We start from the raw sequence: 13,178 nt of genomic DNA on the forward strand, positions 1-13,178 counted from the left end.
AGTTGATACAACATAGTTGTCTTCTATTATTGTGCGGGCATAGCATAAAATTGCATTATGGCAATGGTATAGTATTATTATGATTAATGATCTGTGGGAATGAGAGTTTCCCCCCCCCCCCCTCACAACAAAGATAAATAGAAGTCCACCAGACTGTGTGACCAAAGGTTTATGCTTGGGAAATAAATGATCTCAGATCCCAAATCATATTTTAGTCAATGTTGAATTAACGGAGATTGTTCCCTATACTGCATAAAGCATTTATAATACATCATAATGAATGTATTTATATTTTAGATCATTACCTTCATCATTCTTTATACTGTTTGTGTACTGCACTGTGCTACGAGAGCAAAAGCACCGATATTTTAATCATGTTTGTTAGTCTGGTTATTTACTCTATATTAATAATACAGTCGTTTTTTTTTCTTTCAGTATTAAAACAGGGTAATTGCAGGTTTAAGGAAGTTTAAGACATTTTAAGACCTTTTAAAGGCTTGTCATTCACTAAATATGAGCACTATAGGAAAGGACACTATACAGTAGGCTCAGTATTACTGTATCTGATAGTAGTTTGTATATTATGTATTCATAAGAATGAAACATTTTCAGTGATTGTATCTTACAGTTAGCATCATTTATTAATGCAAAGTAGCAAGGTCCATGCGTTCTCTCTACCCAACAAAATCAAATATTGAGAGAAGTTTTTGTTTTTCAGACAACAATGTAGCATACTTGAGAAGACAGCGAAAATGTGCGGACAACAGTCAAAACTTTGCAGCAATCGTCCAACATTTAGAATGATTGTTTTATTTCGTATATGATGCACACTGTATATGTTGGCTCAATATTTACTGAGACCAATAAGAGAAATACCCTTTAGGGAACCTTGTGCAGTGCTTTGTTTCTTTTCATTCAGATTAGTCCTAACGAGTGGCGGCAATAATCAATGAGCTGTGATTAAGAATGAATGCAGGATGAGTCACGGGGAGGAGATGAGGTTCATTGAGCTGAAGAACTCAAGCCTGAATTGCATCGCAATATAGTGTAAGGAATTGGAGTTTACCTGAGGTCAACGACGGTGTAGCGATTCCCTTGCCTGAGCAGTTTCCACTCAGTTACTGTGTGAATGTGAGTGTGAATGGCTATCGTCTCGATATGTGCCGTGCGATTGAGTCCAGGGAGTTGCCCGCCTCTCGCCCTAAGTCAACTGGGATAGGCTCCACTTTCTTCCATCCCTGAATTGTGTTATTTTGGCCCAGCTGGCTGCACATTTGAATATATTCTGTCTCCAACTCCTACAAAACCTTATAGGTAGAAAATATCCCTTATATATATCCCTTAAAATATCCCTTAGGCAAGCTTCGAGCACACTATCCTAAGGACTTTTCCACACAGCTCAGCCGGGCGAAGTTAGCATAGCATGTTCTCCTCTTTTTGTACTTTATTCTCTTTATAAGAGCATTCTGAAATGACAGTTTTCACGTCTCTCTCACAGTACATTATATAAATATTTGACATGAATGCAATCAACTGCAGATGCAACGTGAACAACAACATGGCACACATGTATAACACACGTGCACACGCATTCACACACAGGTCCGATAACGTCAGCTGCACTTTCTTCTACGTTGTCGGCACACCAAGCATATACGGTATGTAGATGCGCACCATATTAAATGAATGTCAAATTCAAATGATTATTGCGGATGTGGTGTCGAATTCAGACAGAGGTGTTTTCAATATTTTGCTCTCTTGTCACTATAAATGAGGTCACCAAAGTAGGAGAAACCCCTTCAGTTGCACTCCAAATAATTCCACCCCTGTTGCGACATTTGCAGTGGTTCCAAACTTCTAGTAAGTTCACCAGCAACGGACCGATGACACAGGAACCATTTAAAAAGCCTAACACTGTGAATATTATAAGAAGCAATTAGTATTTCTTATTGAAAAGCTTCTACAATTTGAATATGAATTTCATTTACAGGTTTGGTTGAATGATTTTGAGTGAAAATGATGCCCAATGAATAGTTTGTATATATACACTATCTACTTCTTCTTTTCCTTTCGGCTTGTGGGTCGCCACATCGTGTTATCCTTTTCCATGTAAGCGTATCTCCTGCATCTTCCAACTGCCCTCATGTCTTCCCTCACTACATCCATCAACCTTCTCTTTGTTCTTCCTCGAGCTCTCTTGTATGACAGCTCCGTCCTCATCACCCTTCTACTGTACATTAATTTAAAAAAAATAAAATAAAAAAATCTTTAAAATGGGCTTGTTGTCGATTGCTTGGCTTAGGCCATAATTACCCTGAAAATATTAATTGCACTCAAAGCTTTTCTACAGCCATAAATCATTCTCTATTTACGTCATAAATGGCTGTATTGGAAATTAAATAAGTATTATTTGTATTTTCTGAGTGTCCTGCAGGGCCAGTTAAGAGTCTTTGCCAAGGTTCTGTATATTTGACGCCTGAGCGCTCGCTCACGTGCTTGACGTCTGCGTGATGCTCCTCTGGCTGCTGGCGCTCTTAATGACGAAGGAGGACGAGATGCTCTTGTGGCTGGAGTCCAAGTCGCGCTTGCAGCGGCACTGCGACGACTTGAGGTAGCGCGCCGAGCAGCACAGGAAGTTCTGCCGCAGGTCGTGGAAGAGGTGGCCCGCGAAGCACATGTAGATCCACGGGTTGCAGCAGCTGTTGAGGCTGGCCAGCAGCATGGAGATTATGAAGGGCATTGCTGCAGGAAAGGACAGGACAGGAAACATCAATTGGGGGAACAAAGATAGATAGACTGACTGACTGTCAGACAGACAGACGGACCAACTGACAAATTGACAAGACCGTCCGAGACCGACTGAGATGTCTCGATGTGGGAATGTCATTGCGCCACATTTGAAGGGAATGAGCGGAGACGCGATGATTGGACAGGATGGAATTTGACGGTGTTCGCTCCCACTGTGGCGCAGACCTCCCTACCTGTGGAGACCTCAGTATTTTTAATTTTTGTTCCCTTACTCTACTGAAAGCAAACCAAACCTGTGATCTTAAAAACAAGATAAGTACTCAACCGTGATAAGTTTGTAAATAATAAAGATTTTCATTGTTCCTGTGACAGTGACATTAATGTTCTATTCTATTCTATTCTATAACACTGTAATGATGCACCTGGTCACACAGGACAAAAGTACCAGGACAATGTTGCTGGAGTCTTAAATTCTGTAGACAAAAAGATCATCTGGAAAACTTTGAACCTGATTTTTTTTTTTTTTTACCAGGGACAAGAAAAGTCAACAAAGGGCCAATGATCTGATTGCATTCAAGATTATTCTGACTGATTATCCTGTGGTGTGCAGTTTATGAAGAGTGATTTATTTGTGTGTGTGATCTGCTTGGAACACGGTCAGGGTGAGAATCAGGAGTGTAAACGTTCAATATTTACAATTTAAAAAAAAAAAATCCTGCTGCGCGTCGTCAACACTGAGGACTGCCAAGCTACGGACTTCGCCAATGGAACGTAGGAAAGCTCTTTCAATTATGATTATTTTTTTGTTTCCCCCAACAAGGCTGATCACTATTCCATCTAATTATGGTTGTTATTCTGGTGTGTCATTTACAGGGGAGTAGGAACAGATCAATATACATGTGAATGTCTATACAGCTCCAATAATAACTGACCTCGAACTAGAGAAAGCCAGAAGAAGAAAAGAATCTGGAAAGAAAGAAATCCTTACGATGCAAAGGAAACTATAAATAAAAGTCCTTGCAGCTATAACATGAAAAAAGCTAAAACCATACATCACAACTTGCTGGACGACATTTACGCTGTGTCAATTCTGTCCCCCATGTGGCATTTTACAAATGTGTTCAGGTTCTCCTTAATTGTCTTCTAACCAATATTTAACCTCTGTGACATGCCTGCTCGTCTTTGGGAGCCTGTCTGCACCCCTCCTCCACTGGGAGAAAAGTGTGCAGCACAAATGACATGTGTAACCGCATGTAAAGCAATATAGTCAAGGTTGGATTTCCGAGGCTTAATCGTAGCACTATCTCAGTTATTCTCCTGTTTGTGCTATATAGTTTAATAGCAAAAAAAAAAAAAAAAAAAAAAAAAAAGATGAGATGAGATGAGATGAAAATGTTAAATGCCATATGTCAAGAATCAGTGGTGACTGTGAGGTGACAGGGGGAAGTGGCTCCCCGGTCAGCACTTTTTTGCTTTCTTTCAAGTACAGGGGGTCATTGGTTTACTACAAAATTATTTTTGTACGGCAGCAGCCCGAATTTGTAAGTACAAAAATCAGAATGTAACATGGTCCAGTGAGTCCAACCAAAAGGAAAATTATGCCATTTCACTTAATTGGTCCAAAAATTATTATTTATGTACTACAAATAATGTATCTTTGTTAATTTCACGATGTTAGCGATGTATAGTGAAAGGCAGATGTGCCGGCCCGTTGCCATTCATACAACAGAATAACAGCTTTGCGTTGAACGAAACAGACCCTGAATTCACCCAGAGTAAGCACATTTGTGAATAAATCCAGAAAAGATTCGTCATTATTTCCGTATATAGACTTTTTGTGACATTTTTATTTGGCAGTGTGCCTTGAAATTGTTGTCTACATAAAGATTGGGTAACAATGATACAGTCATCATGTATCATTAGCTCATTTTTCACCATTCTTAATGTCATATATTATCGGGATCGTTGTAACCGCTGTACAATGGAACATTTATTCATTCATTCAGTTTCCGTACCGCTTATCCTCAGTAGGGTCACGGTTTTTAGGATGTGGGAGGAAACCGGAGTACCCGGAGAAAAGCCACGCAGGCACAGGGAGAACATGCAAACTCCACACAGGCGAGGCCGAATTTGAACCCAGCTTCTCAGAACTGTGAGGCGGATGTGCTAACCAGTCGCTAGCGGGGGCAGCAGCCTCATCAGGGACGCCCAGACTTCCCTCTCACCAGCCACTTCCCAGGCCAGCCGAGAGACATAATCTATCCAGCGTGTCCTGGGGCGTCCCCGGGATCTCCTCCCGGTGGGACGTGCCCAGAACACCTCACCGGGGAGGCGTCCTCGAGGAATCCTAAACAGATGCCTGAGCCACCTCATCTGGCTCCTCTCAATGTAGAGGAGCAGCGGCTCTACTCAGAGATCTTCTAGGATGACCGAGCTTCTCACCCTATCTCTAAGGGAGAGCCCGGACACCCTACGGAGGAAACTCATTTTGGCCGCTTGTATCTGGGATCTTGTTCTTTCGGTCACGACCCACAGCTCGTGACCGTAGGTGAGGGTAGGAACGTAGATCGACCGGTAAATCGAGAGCTTTGCCTTCCTTCTTCACCACAACAGACCGATACAAAGTAGGCGTCACTGCAGACGCTGCACCGATCCGCCTGTCAGTCTCCCGTTCCATTCTTTCCTCACTCGTGAACAAGACCCCGAGATACTTGAACTCCTGCACTTGGGGCAGGATCTCATGCCCGACCCGGAGAGGGCACTTCACCCTTTTCTGACTGAGGACCATGGTTTCTGATTAGGAGGTGCTGATTCTCATCCCAACCGCTTCACACTCGGCTGCAAACCGCTCCAGTGAGAGTTGGAGGTCACGGCTTGATGAAGCCAACAGAACCACATCATCTGCAAAAAGCAGAGATGCAATACTGGGTGCCACCAAACCGCAATCCAATCAATTTTCTCATCATAGGGGTCATAGCCGTGCTTTGTCTGGTCCCTCACATAGGACTTGTTTGTCATGGGTGACCCTGCCAGGGGCATAAACCCCCAGGCAACTTAGCTCTTAGGATCATTGGGAGACACAAACCCCTCCACCACGATAAGGTGACAGCTCAAGGAGGGGGAATGTGGGACCTTGTACTTGAAATTCCGTGCCATTTTGTGTAAATGTGTGTTGGTATGACAATTAAAGTCCTTGAATCTTTGCAGTGCTGTTTTTGGAGAAATTCTGTCTGACTTCCTGTTCCAATCAGTTCTCTGTACAAGAGCCCCTCGTTTTGTTATTAATCAACATTTCCATTGGCTAGGCTCCAGCACGCCCACGACCCTAGGGAGGATAAGCGGTAGAGAAAATGGATGGATGAATTTCCATTGGCCTATTGCGCTCCACAAATTCTGCACCAAGTGGCTGGGAAATTGGGTGGTGTAATGAGAAAAACAGAATAAGGTGACAAACATTTTACTTCAGTTGCTAAGTTTGATTCAATTCTGAATGATTTGTGTTGTCTGTATTATTATTTTTTAATATATATATATATAACAATGCCACTGGTAAAATAAATCTGGCAACATAATCTCATTCAAATAATCACACTCTCATTGAAAGGTTTCCCAAGGAGTGATTAACCGAAAGGCAAATGAAAATGAATCCCTCATGGGGGCCTGAGGCTCATCTATTAGAAAGTCAGCCCTGATAGCGACATCCTACCCCCCAAAAAAATAAAAGGTTCCGCTCAGTCCTGTTTTGACCTTTCTCATTTGCTGTTTTTGTGAATCCTTTGTGACGTTAAAAGAAAGAAAGGGTTAGAAAAAAGAAAAAAAAAAGAGTCGACCTTTAGCAAGTCTTGCGAACTGAAACTCCTTGGGCTTTCTGGCCATTAAGTGCTGAATGCAAAGCAACAGCACAGCCAGGGTTAGTCAGCAGTCTCAGTGGGTGGAGATTTTTTTTTGAGCGCCAATATGTTGGAAATTGCGCGTCTGGGCCAGGCTTTCAGCTTCCAGAGGTTTTGTGTCGCAATGAAAGCCAGCCGTGCAGGCTAAATGTTAAATCGCAGGTGTCAGCTAATGGGGCGTTTTTGCAGTTGCAATTACTGCCTGCTGATCATTTTCGTAATGATGATGTGTTCCTCCGTTGAAGCCAAGCCAAAGAATAAATGAAACATGAAGGTGAGGGGCCATTGTCACCCTGTATTTCAGCTCTTAACAATTGGACCGGCTGAAAGACGATATTGAAAAAGTGAGTCAAGTGTCGCTCAGTGAAACATCACTGAAAAAGATCATGAAGTGCACCGTGTTACATGTCACCTACATGCAATTCAGATGCCAAATAAAAAGTATTGGGGCACGGTGCCATTACAACTACTGGAGGTGAAACATTCGGAAAATGTGAAGTTGTTCCCCCTTCACAGCCATAACAGTAGATGTTTGTGTACAATCTCTGTTATAGTTCATACCAAATCTATGTCTCGCGGGTTCTTCCACACCAAACTTACCCAAAGACGCATTTTATAGACCTTGCATTTTGTTTGTGCACTGAAAGAATATAAAAGTTCCAAAAGAATTGTCCAAAAATTCTTGATGAGTTGACCACTTCAGATTCTGAGGGAATTAAGGAGTCTAAAAAAAAAAAAAAATCCCAACTTTTTCCTCACTTTCACTCGACGCATTACACGCTCACATTCTCAACTTTAGCCCCACAACACACGATGTTCTAAAGCAAGTGAAATATTTCATTATTCCTATTATTACAAATGTTATTATTAGCTTACAGTGAAAGAAAACCACATAAGTCTCATCTCAGTAGATATTAACATTGCATAAGAAACAATGACAATTATTTTTGTAAATATAGAAATTAGGTAGAAATATGAAGCATTCCTAGATGTGTTTAATAAATCCGTACAATATACACTTTTCGAATTAAAGTACTGAAATGAATTAACTTTTCTACAATATTCTCCTGTATTGAAATTCACCTGAACAGGGAATCTTAGGTTTGTTGTTGAGTGCTGTCTGCTGTCTGTCTGAGTTGACATTAGTGTCAGTCTAATGGATAGTGATCTGCACAAAGGCAGCTTGCACTCTGGCCTATTTAAGGTAGCAAACACTGGCACGTGGATCAGATAATTGCGGCCTTTCCGAGGGTTATTCACGTGGACAAAAACCATCAGCCTCCTTCCTGTACGGATGCACACGTGAGAATAATAACAAAAAGAATTTAATGAATCATGCTGTTTGCCAAGTTGGTCCTTTAAAATGCGTCTCACTGCACTCCAAAGCAAACAAAGTGGCTTGAGAGTCAAGGATGGCATTCACACAGTCACTTGGAACCTTTCGCAGAGGTGGGACACACACAAAAGAAAGGGAGAATAATTTTCTCCATCAAAGTTTGTTTACTGCCCCCTTTGCCATGATACTTCCTGACCTTTTTGTTTCAGCTGATTAAAGATTATTCAAGCCTCTTTTAAAACCTTTTTTCTCACGCTGCTTTGGGAAATACCATTATCAGCAAGACAAATATCCCCTCTTTGTGGTGAGACAAAAACAAAACGTCCAGACGATATACACAATTGAACATGCGTTGTTAGTCAGCCACACAGGAGGGACAAGTTATTTGGAACAGCTCTCGGTTTTATGCAGTGTAGCTTTACACCACAACCGCAAACCACAATGAGAAACACACAGGGTGTTCCAAAAGGCATGATGCACTTCCTTTTTTTCTACTTCCAAGTATCATTCGGACAGACATCAGGCCATTGCCCCTCAGCGTTTGACAGCTTAGACTTTGCAGTTTTTCTAAGCATATTATTCCCTCGCCTATGGCTCAACAATTAGCATTTGAGTAGCATTGCAAAATTGCTGCCTGGTAAGAAGTTTTTCTGTCCCCATCTGCAACTTTATGGCTGGCACAATGCTCCAACGCATAGTACAAATGATGCTATCCGTGGCAAGTTTCTTTAAACAGTATGTGTTCTTGACAAACCTCACAGTAAAACACTTGTTACTACCACCATTGATAAAAACACCGAACCTCTAGAGCAGGCATTTGCGCAAAGCCTAGGAAAGTCTGTTTGGAGGGCTGCACTTGTTGTTGGGCACCATAAGCTTTCGCTTGAAGCCTTTGAACAACCTGAGTTGTAAACATATATTACTACCCAAAGCATCCGCTGAATCAATCTTTTGTTGATGCTGAGTTCCAGTGCAGCCCAGTAGCTAGACTTTCCTGAGCTTTGCAAGAATGCCTGCTCTAGAACTTTTGGTGTTTTCATCAGTGGTGGTAGTAGCAAGCCTTTGAGAAGCTTGCCATGTGTAGTGTAAATTGTACTTTGTGTTGGAGCGGTGTGATGGCCATAAAGCTTCTCAAACTGCTGAACTGCAGGCGGAGACAGAAGAACTTTGTGCCAGGCGGCAATTTTGCCACGCTGCTCCAGTGTCAATCGGCAAGGGAATGCTATGCTTAGAAAAACTGCAAAGCCCAAGTTGTCAAATGCTGATGGCCTCATATCTATCCAACTGACACCCAATACCACAATTTAAAAAAGGAAGTGTATAGTGACTTTTGGGACACCTTGTATTGTTAAATAATTAAAACTCAAAACTGAGCATTCTTACCTGTGCAAAGGTGAGATTTTCTTCCCAACTGACAGCCGTCTGTGGCAATATGGGTGTGGCCTGTGTCCAACAGACCGATGACCGTGGGGACCGTACATTGCGCGTCACGCTTTGCAGGTTATTGCTGTTAAATGTCAACGAGGCGCTCCAATGTAACCCCAGAGGGCACACATAAAGCTTGTGGGCGTGCGGTCGCGCACGCTAATTCGATTAATGATTAGCCGTCTGACACTGTGCAGCAGAATGGGCGACACAGGACCCATGGGAGATGGCGCCTTGTGCATTGTAAAAGGAACACTCACTGCATTTTGGAAAACAAAACAGATAAATTAAAACGCGTGCATGCACAGCCAAACAGATAACGAAATAAAACTCAGCCGAGCCTGCCTTTGTGAACTTCGCTTTGTGCACTGGGACACACTTCAGAATTATAATCTTTGACAGAGCTTTGGCATTGGATGGTGTACAGGACACACAGTACAGGAAATCATACAAGGAAAAAGGTTAGCTAAGAAGAAGGGGGACACTGAGAGGACCGAGGAGAGGCGAAAGGAATACATTGAGATGCGACACAGGGCAAAGATAGAGGTGGCAAAGGCCAAACAAGAGGCATATGATGACATGCTTGTGCGCGCTGGAGCCTATCCCAGCTATCTTCGGGTACACCCTGAACTGGTCGCCTGCCAATCGCAGGGCACATGTAAACAAACAAGCATTCGCACTCACATTCACACCTACGGGCAATTTAGAGTCTTCAATCAACCTACCATGCCTGTTTTTGGGATGTGGGAGGAAACCGCAGTGCCCGGAGAAAACCCACGCAGGCACGGGGAGAACATGCAAACTCCACACAGGCGGGGCCGGGGATTGAACCCGGTTCCTCACAACTATGAGGGAGATGTGTTAACCAGTCGCTCACCGTACCGCCCAGATCTCTATATTCAGATCCAAAATAAGAGAACTCTATAATAAGATGACAATCTTTGAAGCAGCGTCTGCTTGAAAATCATAATTAAACATTAATGTGATATGTTCACAAATGAGACCTTGAGAAACAGCAGAAAGTGAAGGAAGAAATTTGCTTCTGAAACTGAAATAGTCTTTATTCACGAGACATTATAAAGAGGAAGGATGCTAGTGTTTACGTCAATAGAATTCTTTGCAAATCTAAAAAAAAAATTCTAGTATTTGTAGTACAAGGTACCAGGTACTTTTATTGTCAATTCTAAAGTATGTGTAGCACATGCAGAGGGTTGAAATTATGGTATTCAAGTTCCCACGGTGCTATAAAAAAAAAAAACTATTAAAAAAATATATAAATAATAAATATCAGCATAAAGATGCTAGATAAAACTATGGTATATACAGTATACAAAGTATAAATTAAATGTGGCAATATCAAAGATTAGGAGAGATGTGCAACATAGTCAAAGTCTGAGTACCAAGGCACATAAGGACATTTACAAATTAGAACACAGTGTGGGGAGGTGTCGCACCCTTGGCGAATGTGGGCGTTGCAACCCCCCACCCACACCCAATGTTATTTTTTGTACAGTACATGCCGCGGGCCACAAAAAAAATAAATAAAAATGGCCCTGGCCCATAGTTTGGGAGCTCGGAATTAACCTGTCGCCATTCATGTCAATTCATTTGTAAATTGAGAAGATCAGCAATATTTCAGTATCCAGTACTGTACAGACTCCGCTTTCACACTGAGTAAAATTGTTAGTAAATGATATGAATATTGATGAACATTTCGTGACATTCTCGTTTGGTGGTGTGACGTGAGATTCTATTCCTGTGAAAATAAACGTCTAGGGTTTGTTTCCCACGCAGACTGGGAAGAATGACAAACGAAAGGATTGTGACTCACCCTCGCGTGGGGCGGCAGGGTCCCAGGCGGACCACATCTGCACGGAGAAAAAGGGCGTCCAGCACACGATGTAAGCCAGCACGATGACAAAAGTCATCTTGACTGTGGTCATCTTGGCCTTGGAGATGAGTTTGACGCTGCTGACGCGCGCCAGCGCGTTGCCTCCTTTGCCGCTTTTGGGCGCCAGGCTGATGCACTGCTCCCGCCTGGTCTTCCGCTTAAAGTTCTGCCATATCTTGAAGCTGATCAGACCGTAGCACGCGCTCAGGATTCCCACCGGGATAATGTAGATGGTCAGGCTGATCCACGTGATGTACGCCTTGGCTCCCCACGGCGCGATGAAGTCGGCCCAGCAGTCGTACACCCCGGAGCCGGCCGAGCCCACCTCTCTGAGGGAGAAGATGAACATTTGGGGCACGCTGAGGAGCATGCTGAGGCTCCAGGAGAACACCACGTAGAAGCGGTCCTTCCTCCTGTGCAAGGAGCGCAGAGGCTGGCAGATCGCCAGGCACCTGTCCACCGACATGAGCACCAGCATGTAGGTGGAGGCGAACATGCCCACCACCTGCAGGTACTTCACCAGCCTGCACACCACATCCGGCCCGTAGAAGCGGAAGGTGATGTCCCAGATGAGTTGGGGCAGGACCTGGAAGACGGCCACCACCAGGTCGGCGATGCTCAGGTGCTTCATGAAGTAGTACATGCGCGACTGGCTGTGCTTGGCGCTGTGGATGGCCGCCAGGACGCACAGGTTGCCGGTGAGCGCCAGGAAGAGAATCAGGGCGAGGACGGCCACCTCCACCTTGGCCACCTCCTCGTTCCTCTTCAGGGGGTTCGTCTGGTTGGGCTCCGAGGACCACGAGTCGTTCACCGGCCACAAGTCACTTTGGTTCACAAAGCTCTCCATTGGCGCGGTCTGTGCGTCACACCGAAGATCCTCCAAACATATTTAGTGCCTGGCTCAATGGCTGCAATTTAGATGCACTGGTCCAAATATGCTTTCCAACAACAGTAAAGACAAACATCAATCGCGAGCAAAATAACGAATATAAAACTCACTTGTCACCGGAAAAATAAACATTTTCAAAAATCCAAAACCAAATTCTCAGCATCAATGTCAGGCAAAAATCAGGAAAGAGACTGGGGTTGGGGGGGGGGGGGGGGGGGGAAATTGGATGAAAGTACTGCAAAACAGAGGAGCTCCGGCATCCTCCCCGCTAACACTGGCAATGGGCAGTACGAGAGCAGCACAACAGCATATGCGGCGTTTTGTGTTGGAGCCAACTGCACGGCCCACCAAACAGGCTGCGCCCCACAGCCGCTAGGGGACGCCGCGCGCGCACCAGTTGCACGCGTGTCTTTGAACGCATCACACCCAAACAAGCAAAACAAAAATATATAATCCATACGGTCATCACATCTGGAGAGTGAGCACTTCTGTGGAGGTACATGAGAATATTCATGAACATACTGCGCTGTCTACATAAAATAATAGAGCTGCGTAAGAAAAAATAAAATAAAATCTGCATTTTCAAGGGTAATAACCTCCACTTTTGATTGACTAATTGTTTGTTTAAAGCATATGTGTCAACCTCAGGTAATTATATTTGGATGCAGAATGCTTTGCTAGTGTGTTTCGACCAGCGAGCGCCCCTTCCCATTCTGATGCTGTCGTTAGCAACTATGCCACCGGTCTCCTCGGGCAAATTTACACTTCCCTTTTTCAAAAATGGCCAAACGAAAGATGAAAAACGGTTAACTTCCAAGACAGGTGGGAGGCAGATTACCTGTTCACTAAAGTAAAAGACAGACATGTTTGTCGTGTGTGGAGCAATGTGGCTGTAACAAAGAATATAACAATTGAATAAATGTTTTTTTTTTAAATGCCCTTTATCAACTCCTAGGCAGGGACTAATAGTTTGAAGTTTGGCTTTTTATTGAAGAACAT

General features: G+C 43.5%; 1 protein-coding gene across 1 annotated transcript; it reads right to left on the minus strand.

Moving 5' to 3' along the window:
- Positions 1 to 1,608: 1,608 nt before the first annotated feature.
- Positions 1,609 to 12,378, minus strand: oxtra (oxytocin receptor a). Its single transcript, XM_061687421.1, has 2 exons — positions 11,231 to 12,378; positions 1,609 to 2,742 (listed from the first exon to the last, which is right to left on the minus strand). The coding sequence occupies exons 1-2, from the start codon at positions 12,135 to 12,137 to the stop codon at positions 2,489 to 2,491; spliced, it is 1,161 nt and encodes a 386-aa protein (XP_061543405.1). The 5' UTR covers positions 12,138 to 12,378; the 3' UTR covers positions 1,609 to 2,488.
- Between the last annotated feature and the right edge of the window lie 800 nt (positions 12,379 to 13,178).

The sequence above is a fragment of the Phycodurus eques genome, chromosome 10 (genome assembly GCF_024500275.1).
Source record: "Phycodurus eques isolate BA_2022a chromosome 10, UOR_Pequ_1.1, whole genome shotgun sequence".
Taxonomy (NCBI): domain Eukaryota; kingdom Metazoa; phylum Chordata; class Actinopteri; order Syngnathiformes; family Syngnathidae; genus Phycodurus; species Phycodurus eques.